The sequence below is a fragment of the Suricata suricatta genome, chromosome 10 (genome assembly GCF_006229205.1).
Source record: "Suricata suricatta isolate VVHF042 chromosome 10, meerkat_22Aug2017_6uvM2_HiC, whole genome shotgun sequence".
Lineage (NCBI taxonomy): Eukaryota > Metazoa > Chordata > Mammalia > Carnivora > Herpestidae > Suricata > Suricata suricatta.
Window position 1 is genome coordinate 19,254,700 of NC_043709.1, and position 17,292 is coordinate 19,271,991.

At 37.5% G+C, this 17,292-nt stretch overlaps 1 protein-coding gene across 1 annotated transcript; it reads right to left on the minus strand.

The window, feature by feature from the left end:
• Positions 1-26: 26 nt before the first annotated feature.
• SPIC (Spi-C transcription factor) lies at positions 27-15,558 on the minus strand. The gene is made up of 6 exons (XM_029955434.1): positions 15,446-15,558; positions 10,439-10,586; positions 6,888-6,984; positions 6,048-6,160; positions 4,273-4,381; positions 27-523 (listed from the first exon to the last, which is right to left on the minus strand). Exons 1-6 carry the CDS (start codon positions 15,556-15,558, stop codon positions 96-98), a joined length of 1,008 nt encoding a protein of 335 aa, XP_029811294.1. The 3' UTR covers positions 27-95.
• Positions 15,559-17,292: the final 1,734 nt, after the last annotated feature.

Consider the following 17,292-nt stretch of genomic DNA (forward strand, 5'->3'; position numbering starts at 1 on the left):
ATGAAGTCAATTTTTTTTTCCTCTTCAGTGTTTGCTTTATCCTGAGAGTGATAGGAATTTCTGACGTCAGGAAATCATGAAATGTAAGAGAATATTTAGCAGTCAGGGTGGCTTAGCTCATGGTAATCGGCATATGTACAATTATAATTTGCATTCCAATTACTGAAGCTGAGAAAGCCTTGCTCTGGCTGAACATATGGTGAGTAGAAAATCTCTTTTTCTAAGAAATAAGATGGAGAGAGTCTTTGGAGAATAGCTTCACTGAACTGGTAAGTTAGTTTTCTCCGGATTTTGGTGATTTCTCCAGTTCTTCCATAATTCCTCAGCGCTCTGGCCATTTTCTGATAAGTCATGGTCTTCCGGTTGCCTTTTCTTTTCCCCCAAAGTTGGGCAAGTTTTTCTTTGTTTTTTGATATAAACTGAAAGATGCCTTTGGTTTTATCCACCCACTGAATACAAGATGCCATCTCAGGATTACATAGGGATTCATGAAGGTATTCGAACAGTCGGAGCTTCTTTCTGCCTAAAATGGAGAACAAATATCATACTTCACAATGGTTACACACAAAGAACATACTCAGGAAAGGTTTGTTGAGTGACTATAAAATTCAAAGCTGTATTGGGTCTTGAAAGTCAAAGATCTGTTTGGCTTATTGAAGTTTCAATTGGACCTTTCTTTGTTGGGAATGTTGTAAAAATTTTTTACATTGTCCTTTATTGGAAAAGGCAAGCCTGGAGCCTCTTGACCCGAGTCTCTTGTCTGTCATGTGGTCTTTGTTCACTTTCTTGACTACTGGTTTTATGTCATATGTTAAACTTTCTATAGAACAAAACTGAGCAAAATGAACTGCAAAATTTAATGGTTTTAAAGAGAAGCCTCAGAAGCCATTTTCAGAAAGCAAATCATTTGAAAGGGCTTTATTCAAATGAGGTAAGTCAAATGAGGTAAGGAATGTGAATGTATTTTGTAATATATTCAAATATCAAGTAACATTAGTGACATTAATAACAAAGACTTAGGTTAAAAAAAAAACCTCTGGGTCTGCGCAGTTGCTTGAAAAATAAAGAAAATGCCAAAATATCTTCATGATATTTGGACATCATTTATGAGCAATGACAATGGGCACTGTGATGTTTTTCATTGCTGTGAAATAAAATGGTACTACCAGAGTTTTTGTCTTTTTAGAAACACAGCCCTTTGTATTTCAGAATTTCTAGACAAGAAACTTTAGGAAGATTTGTTGTTGTGATTTTTGTTCTGTTGACTGGATCTCTTTGACCTAAGAGAAAACAAAGAGCACAGCCCATTCTGTGACTTCTGAACTGGGCTGTAAAGCACCATGCCTCACCAGATCTGTCAGTAGCTTGGATAACCATGGCCAAATTCCCTTTTCCTCTAGAGAGAGTTAAATAGTGGATTTTCAAACTGCTTTGAACAGTCTCTCGGGAGTAATTCTCTTATATCAGTCATCATTCATTCCAAAAGCTCAAAGGTTTTTTAAGATTATCTTTTTGCATTATATTATCTTGAATTTACAAATTGAGAAATGAAAGGGACTTACCAAAACATACATCATGAATTAAAGTTACAGTCTTAAACAAACTCTCTGTCCCTTATCAAATGGTCAAATCAGTGATAATGGATGCTCATCTTTTAAAACTTGTTTTCAATTTTTAAAAAACAAGTTTAAATTTTTGTTAAAAAAGTATTATATGCTCACAGAAAAAAGATTCAAACAGAAGCACAAAGTGAAAGTAAAATTGCAGTCTATCCTATTTTTAAATTCAAAAAAACTTTTTGCATATAAACATACATATATCCTTTAAAATACAAATAGTATCAAAGTATTTTGTCCTTTTTCAATGTTCTATATCTTAAATTTTATCAGAGAACAATATAGGAATTAACTACCGATGGATAAAATACCCAACTGTTGACAATGGCTACTTCCCAGGATATAGCATAGCAAGAAAGAAAGAACTCTTCTACTTACTCTTTGTGAATTTGTGAATACTTTGAACTTTTAATTATGTGCATTATTACTTTTAAATTATGGAATTAAAAGGGGTGAAGACCAAAAAAAATGTACTTTAGAGTTCTTTATCAACACACAAGATACGCCTGCCTGCTTTTTAATAGCTGTGTGTTGTGTTTTATGTGTTCTCTGGATAATAAATGCCAGATTATTTTGAAATTTTATTCTGTTTCAAATGTATCCTTTTTTCACATGGAAGATGAAACTTTATTTATTTATTTTTGTTTTTTTAAAAATTATAATTGTTTATTGTCAAATTGGTTTCCATATAACACCCAGTGCTTCTCCCCACAAGTGCCCTGCTCTATTACCACCCCCCTCCCTCCCTCCCCCTCCCCCTTCAGTCCATGGTTCGTTTTCAGTATTCAGTAGTCTCCCTTGATCTGTGTCCCTCACTCTCCCCAGCTCTCTTTCCCGCTTCCTCTCCCCATGGTCCCCTGCCAGGTCTCTCCTGTTAAACCTGTGAATGCAAACATATGGTACCTATCCTTCTCTGCCTGACTTATTTCGCTTAGCATGACACCCTTGAGGTCCATCCACTTTGCTACAAATTGCCATATTTCATTCTTCCTCATTGCCATATAGTACTCCATTGTGTGTGTGTATATATATATATACACAACATCTTCTTGATCCATTCATCAGGTGATGGACATTTAGCTCTTTCCATGATTTGGCTATTGTTGAAAGTGCTGCCATGAACATTGGGGTACATGTGCTCCTATGCATCAGCACTTCTGTATCCTTTGGGTAAATCCCTAGCAGTGCTATTGCTGGGTCATAGGGGAGTTCTATGGATAGTTTTTGAGGAACCTCCACACTGTTTTCCAGAGCAGCTGCACCAGTTTACATTCCCATCAACAGTGTAGGAAGACGAAACTTTAAAAACAGAAGATCGTAATATGTCCCACATGGCAAAGCTCCACAACATAAAACATCAGTGGAAAAACATAGGCTTTAGACCCTGGAGTAAGTTAGTTTGAAAAAAGAATAGTGACTAACTAGCTAAACACCTGGACAGAGGTAGAAGCATGTAATTCTCTTTGTGTTAAATTACTACCATAGTTCAATATCCAAAGCCAATATTCAGGGATACAGGTTTATTTTCTCTGTGTGATTTTATGTGTTATTCTTTGCTGGATCAGATTATTACTGAATATTTATAATTTTATTCTAGGATATAGTGTACAGTATTCTATGATGGAGATAGAGAAACAAAACTAGTTATGCCAAAAACTCATTTAAAATAATTTAGTATGATAAAACATTTTTTTTAAATTTCATTATAAAATTATAGTGCATCTTACACATTTCTGTCCCTTATACACAGATAAATACAGTAGGTAAGTTCCATTCTTTTACTACAATAAACAACATTGCAAGGAACATCCTAATGCATATAACACGCACCCACACACCCACACACACACCCCTATGAAAAATTATCCAGTACCAGGCTATGAGCATAATGCTTTACATAGGCTTTCATTTGATTTTTACAGAAATCTTATCATGATTTATTTGTATAATTACCATTATTTGCTTTTTGAATGAGGAAACTGTGGTACAAAAGGTTGAGTGACTTTCCCAGGCTCACACAATTAACCCAGAGTTCACATTCAATCAGTGAATTATATAGTCTCTAAGAGTCAAAAGACATGAACGTTTAAATTTTTGGTAGTTATTGCCAAAACGCCTTACACAACTCTGTACCAATCAATCTACACTGCCTCCAATAGCACGTGTGCACATGTGTGGCCTGCATCATAGCCTTCAGAGGTACTACCTTGCTTTAACACTCCACCCCTCTGTTAGGTGAGATCATCATCATCTTAAATTTATGAAATATTGAATTATATGGAGTTTCATTTGCAAAAACTTAACAGAGAAAACAACTTTTATACCAAGGCCTTTACAAATTAGAATAAGATTGCTAAAACAACTTAAGGAAAAGTTCCTCCTTCTATACCCCAAATATATATACATTATTCTTGAACACAGATTTATTTGAGTGAAGTGGCACAGTGCAGCTTCACAACATTTCTACGAAGCAATAAGAAGGCTCATCCAAGGTGAATGACTTGGAGTGATTCCATCTGTCACACATAAATTCTTAATCCCAATTTGAGAATATTTTGCAAATGCAATTCTAAACTCAAGATATGAAATCCCTTTAAAGCTGCTTTGGAGAAGATTTGGTTCTTTTACTTATCAAAGGAGTGATGGATACACATACCTTTTCCTCCCTTTTGATGCAGAACGGCAGGTTGTACCAGCTGGTTTTCGGGGATGTTTGGCAGAGATTGATGAGTATTTCCTTCAAAATAGAGGTCCGCAGCACTGTTCTATACAAATAATGCAGCAGCCGTTAAGGGGGACTTTCCATGTGGCCCCCAGTTGATGGCTAAAGTCAAAAGCTGGGGACCAAAAGAGGGCTAAGAATCTCCCAAATTCTAACAAACACATTCTCAACTGCAGCCAGTTATCTCCCAGGCAGAATTAGCTTCAAACCCAAATAAAGAGAGGACCAAGGGATGGAAAGTACTCTTTGGCTTCATGAAGACTTTCATATCATCCCCTCCTTATGAGATAAAAAGAGGGGGGTGCTTCTTCCCTTCTTCCTAAAAATGCCCAGCCAGAAAGAAAAGTTAGGAAGAATTATTAGTAGAACCTGAAGTGCCAGCAAAAAAAGGAAGATGGCTTCCCAATCCTCTGTTAGATGCTGGGCAAGAGGAGACACGGAGAGAAAGGTATCAGCCAAGTGAGGGCAGAGCCAAGAGAGGGGAAAGGAGGAAGCAGCCTGAACTGTTACCATTACATATGGCAAAGATATATGAGTCTCCACGGGTTAATTCAAACTCCCTCTTCAAAGAAATGTCTTATAGAGGGGCCCTGACAGAACTTACAAGGTCAGAAAAAGGAAGTTAGATATACTGCATGGTTGAAGGGAGTGATGGGGGGGAAAAAAAAGAAAACCATGTCATATTTACTCCCTACCACATTAAGACTGCCGGCATGAAGAAAACAATACAAAAGAACACATGAATAGAGAGCTAAATGATGGGGACACTTCATTTGCAGGACATACTACTACAATATCCGAGTTGATCCAAGACATGTAGCTAGCTCTGGGCTTGGGAAGGAAAATAGAGAAGGTGTCAGGGTGCCTGGGGGGCTCAGTTGATTAAGTGTTTGACTCTTGGTTTCAGCTCAGGTCATGATCTCATGGTTCCTGGGTTCAAACCCTGCATTGGGCACCATGCTGATAACACAGAGCCTGCTTGGAGTTTTCTTTCTTCCTCTCTCTCTCTGCCCCTGCCCTGCTTATGCTCTCTTCCTCAAAATAAATAAATAAACTTAAAAAAAATTTAAAAACGAAATAAAGGAGATCAATAGAAGATTGTAGGTAAAACCAGTGTAGGGTACGTTTGGGCTTTGCCCTATGGCTTATAGCAGAACCATGTTTTTTTTTTTGCAATTTTCCAGATGGACTAAAGAGAAACAGTAATGGGAGAACCCTAAAAGTACATCTTTTTAAAAATGTTTTTTATTTATTTTTGAGAGACCGAGAGAGGCAGCTCGAGCAGGGGAGGGTCAGAGAGAGAGGGAGATACAAAATCCGAAGCAGGCTCCAGGCTCTGAGCTGTCAGCACAGAGCCCGACATGGGGCTTGAACCCACAAACTGTGAGATCATGACCTGAGCCAAAGCCAGACGCTTAACCGACTGAGCCACCCAGGCACCCGTAAAACTACATCTTTATAGAGGTCATTCACTCATGCTGGGTAAAAAGCAATGACAGAAGAAGGTTCCTTCTTGATGGCATTGCTGAGACTCACCCACGATGACTGTCAGACTCACACCACAGGTGGCTGTGAATGTTCTCAGTCACTGCTGCCTCTAAGCTGGGTTTCAGGTAGCATACACCCAAGTGGAAGGCAGGACTGAAGGACTGAACAGGGAATTTCCCTGTTTCTGGGGTGGGGGAGCGGTCTCCTAGTCATGTACTCACTATTACTGTTCTCCAATTATAGACAGGCTCCTCTGTAGGTAGCACGCCGTAGCAGTTGGAATTCCCTCTGACGTGAGAGCAGTGATTAATGAACGCCAGGTAATTTTTGTAATCTAATTTAAAAACAGACAGAAACTGAAAAAGTCAAAGTTTATGATTGCACACGTGTGCATGTTTATATATAAACATAAACATGTAATATAAACATTATGTGTGATTGCTTTATCATGTGTTTTCTATCACACTTGTCTACTTGTAGTCTACAAGTTGTCCACCAATTTGCATTGTGCTGGTATCAGAGATCTCTTTGATATGTCCCATTTTCCCTTTGTAGAGTATGTGTTCCTTGCAAGCAGAGATCCCTGATCTCTTTGATCTCGGTACTAACCGAAACACCCGGCATCAACTCAGTAGGCAAAATATCTGTATCTCACCTACACTATCTTTTCACAGTCTAGAGGGGCAACAGGTGATGAAGAATATTTGTTCTTCTGATTAGAATATCTCTTGCATGGAAATTCTATAGATAAATTAGAGTAACTGAAAAGCCCATTCTGAATAGTTAAAATTGTCAGTTAGATAAGAATCAACCAGATATTTATAATAGCAAATTATTATATGTGCTAGTATTCCTATGTAGAATGTCATTCTTGGCATTTTTATATGTGACACTTTAAATTTACTTAAGCTAGGTAACCCTGGAAGCTTTCTGCCATTGTTAGAATTAATCCAAAATCTACTAAGTAAAAATGGACTTCTCTGTTCTCATAATTATTCTTATGTGTGTGTGACCAACAAGCCATTCGATGTCCCGTGAGAGAAGGGGACTGACATCTTTACCTGGGGAGCACGGAAGATCTCCAGTTGACTGTTGCCTCAGGACCTCAAAAGCATCTTCAAAGGCTTGACCCAGCTTGTCTTGTTCAGCACAGGGCTGCTAGAAAAACGACAGAACTCTCGAGTTTTGAAATTATCAACTGAACTTAAATTTTCCATTATAGAGTTTCTCACCTACAGCACTATTGACATGTTAGGTTGACTAAGTCTTGGCTGTGGGGGGGCTGTCCTGTGCATTGTAGGACATCAAGCAGTGTCCCTGGCCTCTGTCCACTAGATGCCAGTAACACCCTCATTGTAGTGACAATTGAAAATGTCTCAGACATCACCAAATATACTCGGGGGGACAAAAATCAACCCTGGTTGAGATACACGACTCTATAACATATAGTATTTAGAGAACAGTGCTCATTCTAAAGTATAGTATTTAACATTCTTGTAAAATTTTAGTTAGGAGTTATATAGCAAAAGACTGATTTGGAAAAAGTGATCAAGGATATATCTTTAATGAAACAATCTGAATTGCTGCTTAAAACTGGAATACCCTTTGTCAGATTTCAGCTTGGGTCATGATCTCATGGTTCATTGGTTTGAGCCCCATGTAGGGCTCTGTGCTGACAGCTTAAAATGGAATGCCCTGTGTCAGGCTCTAAGCTCACAGCTCTGGAGCCTGCTTCAGATTCTGTGTCTCCCTCTTTCTCTGCCCCTCCGCTGCTCGTGCTCTGTCTCTCTCTCAAAAAAAAATGAATATTAAAAAATAATAATGAAAAAATGGAATGCTCTTAATTTCAAAAACATGTATCTAAGACCTAACATTAAACTGTCTTGCAAATCATTTCATATCCTTATAATCTGAACCATGTACTTTATTTAAAAATAGAGAATGCTTATCCTCCAAATTATCCAATGATTTTAAAATGCCAACTTACCATGCTTCATTAATGAGTTAACAATTCTGAAAAAGATTAATAAGTAAAAAAAAAATTAATAGTGTCTCTACTTCATTTGCCTCTGAATTAAAAGATCTTACTCAAAATATTTTCTGAAAATACCTAATATAAACCAAAAGTACCATCTGGATTCTTTTTAATGAATACCCATATTTCTTCTGAACAAAATTTCCTACAAACTTTTTGCTTTTCTATCATTACAAAATTTTTAAAATGTTAAAATAGCTAAATATAGTTAATTACCTACATTGCTTAACGTCTAAGAGAATAGAAAATAACTCAATATTGAAGATTTCAATATTTCAAAATTCTTTTAAGAATTAAAGTATATGGGAGGGGCAGAGAGAGATGGAAACACAGAATCTGAAGCAGGATCCAGACTCTGAGCTGTCAGCATGGAGCTTTATGTGCGGCTTAAACTCACAAACCATAAGATCATGACCTGAGCCAAAGTCAGATGCTTAACCGACTGAGCCACCAAGGGCCCCGATTTTAAGTGTACGTTTGATGAGTTTTGACAAATGCATGCACTTAGGTAATTATTACTGATGAAGAAATATTCCTGTCAGTTCAAAGTTTTCTCTTGCCCCTTTCCAGCAAAACCTTACCTACTGCACCAAAAGCAATCGCTGTTTTGATTTTTTTTCACCATAGAATTATTTTGTTTGTTCATATTGTTCATATAAATGGAATCAAACAGAATATACTCTTTTTTGTCTGGCTTCTTTCACGTAGTAGTAGCTCCTGGATTCATCGATGTTGTGGGATGTATCCGTAGTACATATTTTCTTATTGCTGGCTAGTGTCTTATGCTATGAATATACCACAAACTGTTCATTCATTTACCTGTTGACAGACGTTGGGTTGTCTCCGGTTTGGAGTTAATATAAATAAAGCTATTATGAACTTTCTTATGGGAAAAAAAGAATTAAGTATATAAATTAGCATAGGTCTCCTTTTATAACAGTGTTGTTGTTTTTACATCTTTCTGGTGTCAGAGGACCTAAAGAGAATCTGGGGAAAGATAGGTTTTCGCTCACAAACTGTGGATCTACATTACAAATAAAATTTACCCTGTGAAACCCATCTGACAACTTTTTTAAATTCTAGGATACTAACCCTGGTCTACTTTCTTATCCTTGTAAATTAGACTTTATTTTAAATATACAATGATCAAACAGATCCACGTTCTTCTTAAGTTTAAATTCTATAGAACTAAACACAAACAGATAAATCTACGTAACAAGAAAAAGCCTGAGGTGGGTCCATCACTGCTTATCATTTCATTTAATACAAGCAACTATTTATACAAGTCGTTAACATTTACCCTGCAAACATAGTGAAGTTTCTCGTTAACACTGAAGAATGCAAAGAGATTATATAATCTAACACTATCATTATATACAAGTATCAGTATAATAATTACATCAATATAATATGCCAAACACTGGAATTCTATCCAGCTCTTTGAAATCACTATAGTATGTCAGTTAAAAGAAAATATGAGAAGAAAATTCATAAAAAAGGTAACTATGTGAGGTGATGGAAATGTTAACTAATCTTATTATGGAAATCATTTCATAATATACATGTATGTTAAATAATCACTTTTTACACCTTAAATTTATACAGTCTTATGTCAATTATATCCCAATAAACCTGGGGGGAAAAAGACAGCTTTCCAATGTGGGAAATGCTGAATAATTTAACACAAACTTAAAAAAGAAAGAAAATCTATAAATCACTGTGTGGGATATGGTGCCTAATAAACATTATTAACATATGTATGTTTAAAGACTAGTAAGTGACTTTCAATTATGCCTCAACTCATAAGCACTAAAGCAAATACATGAGTGTTGTACTTTGAATCAAATACTTCGATGACTTTGACTAAAGTATTCCACAAAATTATCACAACTATTACAACTCTTAAAAGTAGCAAACCCAAAGGGAAGAAAAAAGATTAAAAACATTATCGATCACTGCAGTTGCTTGATATTTCTTGTATCAGATCAATGAGAAATATTAGGCCAAAGGAGAAATTTAAGTTTTCACAAGGTATTTTGAAAAACAGAAGCTAAATACTTACCAGGAAGACACTTCAACCCTTTGTGAAGATGTTTCATTTATATCAGAATTGTAAGACAGAACTGTCAAGAACTCGCTGGCAGAGTTGCATTAAATAGCTGTTTTTAAGGAAGTGCTACAAAAGGGGATTTTTTTTAAAAGATACAGTGTCCTTATGATTTCTATTTCATGATAGGCCAGTAGACACCAGAAACTATTATTTTGAAGAGACACATAAAAGTTCATATCCCATGAACCGAAAGCATTCAAACAAACCCTATGAATCCCCTGCCAGCATAAATTGAGGCACCTCTGGCCCCCCATAGCCCCACTGGAAACCTCTGACTCTCGTTCATCTTTTTTTTATTCCTCTTTTGTCACCCCTGATTGCCTGTCTTGCCTGGACTATAAACAACTTTCACTCTGGCCTTCCCAAATTGGTCTCTTTCCTCTCAAACTACTTGACACATACTGATTACCTTAGACATCTCAAAGGCACAGGCTCTAGTCCTGGCATTCAATGCTCCTCATTCTAACCTTAGCCTTATTTACCACCATTAATGTAGGAGCAGGAAATGAAATTTCATGTTGTAACCTTCCCTCCATACCTAAATCCAGTAGAGTCTCCAAAGCCCTCAGGAACAGCTCGTGGGTGGTGGTCCGGGATACTCTTGAAGCCTCTGATCTGCAGAGAAGTCCAGTTTTCTTATTTAGCTAGAACTTCTATGGGAGATGGGTTTTGGTGGCTTTGATGGAAATCGTGGGGTGCTCCCTCCCCTATAATGCTTCATTCCCAGTCCATTCATATGCCCAGTGACCCGTTCCATTTTACCTATCAGAGTCTGATCTAGCATCCATGTGTACCAGCCAGAAAAAACTTTCTCCTCTGAAGCACGTGTCTGCCTCACCCTTCCCTAACTGTAACCTTCTGCCATTTTAACAGATATCACATTTCGCCAGGGGGAAAACCACCTAAGAAGTTTTTAAGCCTTTTGGGTGGAGAAATTTTCTGTTTTGCATGGTTGGAATCTGAACTCACCTTTGATATGGGACTATTGTTCTAGACCATCTACTTTTTTTACTCAATTTGTCATGCAAATGTAAGCACACATCTCCGCTTCAGAAATGTAGATGTTATAATGACAAGTGTATAAAACTGTAATCACTAATGTTGATGACATTTTAATCAGTACCATTTCTGTGTGTACGCCCTTTCGTGCCATTTTGTTCCATTTGATTTATTTTTTTAACAAGTATATATTTCTGAGCTTTTCTGTGCTGGACACTGTTCTGTGTCCAGGAAGTATAGCCCTGAGCAAGTTATAATGAGGAGAAGTGATTTAAAAAAAAGCAAACTAGACATGTATTAGATAATAAATACCACGAAAACGATAAGAGAAAGGGAATAGAAAGAGTATATAGTTGTGATGAATGATCATGAAAATCCTCTGGGGAAGGAATGTGTGAGAGCTGAAATCTAATAACCAGAAAGAATGAGCAAAAGAAATGCAGGGATGCAAAGTACTGTGTCACAGAGGAAACAGGTGCAAAGAACCTTAGAAATGAATGTGATTTATTCAAAGCACAGGAAGAAAGCCGGGGGGAGGGGGGGGTGCCTGGGTGGCTCAGCCTGTTAAGCGTCTAACTTCAGCTCAGGTCACGATCTCATAGTTTATGAGTTCGAGCCCCACATTTGGCTCTGCACTGACAGCTGACAGTGGAGCCTGCTTGGGATTCTCTCTCTCTCTTCCTCTCTCTCTGCCTGTCCTTCGCTCTCTCAAAATAAATAAATAAGATTTAATAAATATTTTAAAAAATAAAAAAGAAAGCCAGGGGGGCTCCAGCAGAATGAGCCTTAGGGGCTGAGAGGCAGAGTTAGAAAGTAGGAGAGAGGGTCCAGCTGAACCCAAATGTAGAGCTAGAAGCACCTATAAATATATATATATTTCAAAAGAATCTAAAAATAGCACATGATAGTAGTTACCTGCTTAGCCCCATTTTACAGATGAGGAATCTAAACTGAGGCTCAAAGACATTTCATGATTTTTCCCAAGGTCAAATTGCTATGAGAGATGGGCTGGGCTGGGTCTAGATTTGTGCCTAGCAGACATCATGAACATGCTCTCAACTGCGATGCTGGCGCCTGTGTCTGCACTTAGGTTCCTTTTGACCAAGGTTCTCAGTCCCCACGACAGTTTCCCTAGCACCCAGTAGATTCTTCTAGTAGTGCAGGCTTAGTACGTATTTGAAATGGAAGGAAAAATAAGTGAAATTTCTATGCCAGTATTTTCCCCCTGGTGTCTCCAGAGTTTTATTCTGCAAGATATTAATAAATAGACCCTGAAAAAGTATGGAATGGAAGCAAGTTTTGCTGTTTAGAACTAACTTCTTTAGCCAGGCTCAGTCCATAAAGCATGTGACTCTTGATCTGAGGGTTGTGAGTTCGAGCCCCATGTTATTCTCCAAGTAGGGCCAACAGACCCCAGTTTAGGAGCTCCTGCAATATTATATTTTCAAAACCTTATTTAATGTTTAAGTACTGCTTCTTAAGACATTTGTACTCAATACAACACACATGCACAGAACATCTTTTTCAAGGAGACATTAAAGTTTCCTTCAACCCCAGAAGTGAGTTGACTAACAAGGGCTCTAAAGAAAAGATTCCTGATTGATAAAGTCTCTTTTGCAGAAGTTCATTGTCCTCAGTGGTAACAGATTACTTCAGAGAATCTTAAGCAACAGATGTTCTGGAGTCTAAATCATACAGTGCCAAGCTTCAGATGGAAGATTGTATTTTCTGAGACTAGAGAGCTTCAGAACACAGGAAAAAGGAGACTAAATTCAAGTTCTTATCATTCTTCCTATTTAAGTAACTCCATTGTTCAGTTCCTCAAAAAATTAAAGCTAGAACTACCATATGACCCAGTAATTCCACCACTAGGAATTTAACCAAAAAATACAAAAAGATTAATTGAAAAAGATATTTGCATCCCTAGGTTTATTGCATCACTATTTACAATAGCCAAATTAAGGAAGAAGCTCAAATGTCCATCGATAGGTGAATGGATACAGAAGATGTGGTGTATATATACAATGAAATAGTACTCAGTCATAAAAAGAATGAATTATTGCCATTTACAACAACATGAATGGATCTGAAAGGAATAATACTAAGTGAAACAAGTCAGAGAAAGGCAAATACCAAATGACTTCACTTACATGCAGAATTTAAGAAATAAGAAAATGAACAAAGAAAAAAGGAGGCAAACCAAGAAACAGACTCTTAACCATAGAGAACAAATTGATGGTTACCAGAGGGGAGAGGGGTGGAGGGATGGGTGAAGTAAGTGATGGGCTTTAAGGTGTACATTTGTTGTGATGAACCCCTGGAAGTGTTGGATCACTATATTGTACACTCGAAACTAATATTTCACTGTATGTTAACTCTTCTGGAGTTAAAAAAATAATAACAATAAAAATAATTCCATTGTTTAGGGGATTAAAGAACTGAGTCCTAAACTTAGTCAGATCTCTGAAAACCTAATAAGCAAATAATATTGCTAGACTGGGAAGAAGATGTTCGAAAATTTCTTATTTCAGAGTAGGAGAATTCACAGACTCAAGATTATGAGACAAATAGCTAGCCTTCACTCTCACTCTAATAATTACTTGCACTAGATTATTCTTTGAAATTTATTGAGATTTGCTTTGTGACCCAACATAGGGCCGTATATTGGTGAATGCTCCATTTGTATTTGGAAGAATGTATATTTTGCATTTATTGTATATAGTGCCTGATAAATGTCAGTCAGATCTGGTTCATGATCATATTGTTCAAATTTTCCATATCTCTACTGACCTTTTTTTGGCCTGCATATTTTATCAATTACAAAGATTACAGGAGATACAGAGTATACAAAGAGTAATACCCAACTTTAACCATGGGTTAGTTCTGTCATGTTTCTTGCAGCTTTATTACTAGATACATACTTATTTGGAACTGTTATGTGTTTTTGATAAATTGAGTCTTTTATCATCATAAAATATTTGTATTTCATTTTGGTAGTCCTTTTTTGGTAATCCTTGAAGTCTACTTTGATATTAGCCACACTAGCTCTCTTATCCTTTTTACTTTTGACATGTCCAATCTGTCTTCACATTTTAAAGTACATCTCTTTAAGTAGCATGTAATTGGGTTTTGCTTTTTTTAGTTTGACAATCTCTGTCTTTTTAGTTTATCCAACTGAGTAGCTCAATTCTGCCATCTTCTATTTGTTTTCTATTTTTCTTATTTTTTGTTCCTTTGTTTTCTTTCCTGTTTTATTTTGTATTAAACAAGCATTTCTGTTATTTCATTTTATTTCCACCATAAACTTTTTATATTTTTGTTTTGTTAGGTTTACATATGTTGTGATACGACATACCTCTATAATTTATTTTTTGTAGTTGTTCCAGGGATTACAATATGCAACCTTAATTTTTCAGTCTATTGTGAGTTACTATTATGCCGTTTCATGTATCATGTAAGAACCTTATCGCAGTATCCAGTTGACCCTTGAACTACACAGGTTTGAACTGTGCAGGTCCACCTATATACAGATTTTCTTTGACAAGTATATGGTACTGTGTTGTAAATGTAGTTTCTCTTTGTTATCCTTATGATTTTATTAATAACATTTTTTAATTTTCTAACTTAGTTTATTGTAAGAAATACAGGATATGATATAAAATATACATTAATTGACTGTTTATGTTATTGGTAAGGCTTATTGTCACCAGTAGGCTATTAAGTTTGGGGGAAGTCAAAAGCTATGAGTAGATTTTCGACTACATGGGGGTGTTGGTGCCCCAACCCTGTGTTGTTCAAGGGTCAACTGTAATTTAATTTACATACCCTTCCATCCTTTGTGCTAAGTTTACATATTTACTTCTATGTATGTATAATAGATTATTTAACCTCGCAATAATGCTGTGAAATGGTGTTGCTATCCATGAGTTCTGATTCTGGCCCCATATTTCCCATTTGTATAAACTTGGACAACTTACTTAAACTCTCAGTTTCCTCTTGGTAAAATGTGGATAATGATTTTACTCATCACGTAGAGTTATGGAAATGAGTGACTTCATTTAATACACTTTCAACAGTCCTGATATTTAATAAATGCTCAACAAATGTTAGGCAATGTGTTGTAATTTTCCTCTGTTCTTTTTGAAGAAACAGAGGCTCAGGGAAGTTAAGGGCCTTACCCAAGGTCACTCGGCTAGTGAGCTGTAGAAGTGAAGGTTTTCAAACCAGTTCTACCTAACCCCAACCAAAGACTTTTAACTATCTGACCAGGCTTTGCTTCCTTATCGACTGGGTGACACTGAGACACTGGGAGACAAAATGAGAATGAGAATAAGAATTTGATAATGGCCATTTCGATAATAGTCAAAGGGCTCCTGAGAGGTTTTGTTGAGATAGTGCTGAAGAGTAATAAACAGGCACCGTGATAGTTACAACATCACGGAAACCACTCATCGCCTACCATGTCTGGGTCTTACAGCCTCGCCGGCAAGCAGCAGAGCCAGGACTCAAACCCAGGTCTTCCCGTGCCATGTCTGGTGCCTCGTCCCAGTAACTGGGTTGCATTCTGCACAGGTTCTGTATGTCCCATGATTAATAGCTCCTATCAACCCCCCCCAAACAAAACAAAACAAATAACCTCCTATCAGTCAGTGTTCATACCAAAGGAGGAAACTCCTCTGACACAATACTAGTAAAGAACCACTCAGCTCCTCAGAGGAGGGGAGACAACAGATCTATGCTCATGGTCTCTGTGGGGTGCTTCAAGGGTAGGGATTTGTTATCCTGTGTTCTAAACCATGACTGATCCTGCACAAGGGCACTCTCTCTGACAACTTACTGGTGTAACTGCTGCATTCCAGGCAGGGAGAGGCGATCTAACCCATAGCTGAAATCTTTTTTTTTTTTTAAATAGTTTATTGTTAAATTGGTTTCCATACAACACCCAGTGCTCTTCCCCATAAGTGCCCTCCTCCATCACCACCACCTCTTTTCCTTCTCCCCCTTCCCCTTTAACCCTCAGTTCATTTTCATCATTCACTAGTCTCTCAAGTTTTGCATCCCTCTCTCTCCCCAACTCTTTTTCCCTCTTCCCCTCCCTCTGGTCCTCCATTAGGTTTCTCCTGTTCTCCTGTTAGACCTATGAGTGCAAACATATGGTATCTGTCCTTCTCTGCCTGACTTATTTCACTTAGCATGACACCCTCAAGGTCCATCCACTTTCCTACAAATGGCCAGATTTCATTCTTTCTCATTGCCGTGTAATACTCCATTGTGTATATATACCACATCTTCTTGATCCATTCACCAGGTGATGGACATTTAGGCTCTTTCCATGTTTTGGCTATTGTTGACAGTACTGCTATGAACATTGGGGTACATGTGCTCCTATGCATCAGATACAGATATCTCTTGGGTAAATCCCTAGCAGGGCTATTGCTGGGTCATAAGGGAGTTCTATGGATAGTTTTTTGAGGAACCTCCACACTGTTTTCCAGAGCGGCTGCACCAGTTTACATTCCCAACAGTGTAGGAGGGTGCCCGTCTCTCCACACCCTCGCCAACATCTATAGTCTCTTGATTTGTTCATTTTAGCCACTCTGACTGGCGTGAGGTGGTATATCCGTGTGGTTTTGATTTGTGTTTCCCTGATGATGAGTGATGTTGAGCATCATTTCATGTGCCTGTAGGCCATCTGGATGTCTTCTTTGGAGAAGTGTCTGTTTATGTCTTCTGCCCATTTCTTCACTGGGTTATTTGTTTTGTGGGTGTGGAGTTTGGGGCATAGCTGAATTCTTAATACATCCTTATCCTGATCTAGAGAGCAAGTATCCCTCTTCATTTAACCCTTCTGGCTTCAAAATCTTTTAAACCCAAACTACTCACTGGACCAGGAAAGGGAAGAGTAATGACCCCTCCCTCTTCCTACTGGTGTCTTCATGCCTATTTTCACTTTCTTTTTTTATTTGTTTATTTTATTTTTTAATTTTTAAAAAATTTTTATTTATTTTTGAGAGAAAGAGCGAGCATGAGCAGGGGAGGGTCAGAGAGAGAGAGAGAGAGACATAGAATCTGAAGACAGACTCCAGGCTCTGAGCTGTCAGCACAGAGCCTGATGTGGGGCTCGGAACCCACAAACCGCGGGGTCAAGACTTAAGCTGAAGTCAGATGCTTAATCAACAGAGCTACCCTGTTGCCCTACTTCTGTTTTAATGATATCCATCTTGATATGTCATTACAATCTCATAAAAACTTCTTTTTATTCTATGAATGGCTAAAAGTATATATACACTCGTGTACAAATGCCAAGATATCTGTACAGCCA

Coding starts and splice junctions, on each gene's coding strand:
- SPIC (XM_029955434.1), bottom strand. CDS start 15,558: ATGGGACATACAGAACCTGTGCAGAATGCAACCCAGTTACTGGGACGA. Junction 10,587..15,445: donor TGCTGCTTGCCGGCGAGGCT/GTAAGACCCAGA, acceptor ACTTCTCTGCAG/ATCAGAGGCTTCAAGAGTAT. Junction 6,161..6,887: donor AGATCTTCCGTGCTCCCCAG/GTAAAGATGTCA, acceptor TTTTTAAATTAG/ATTACAAAAATTACCTGGCG.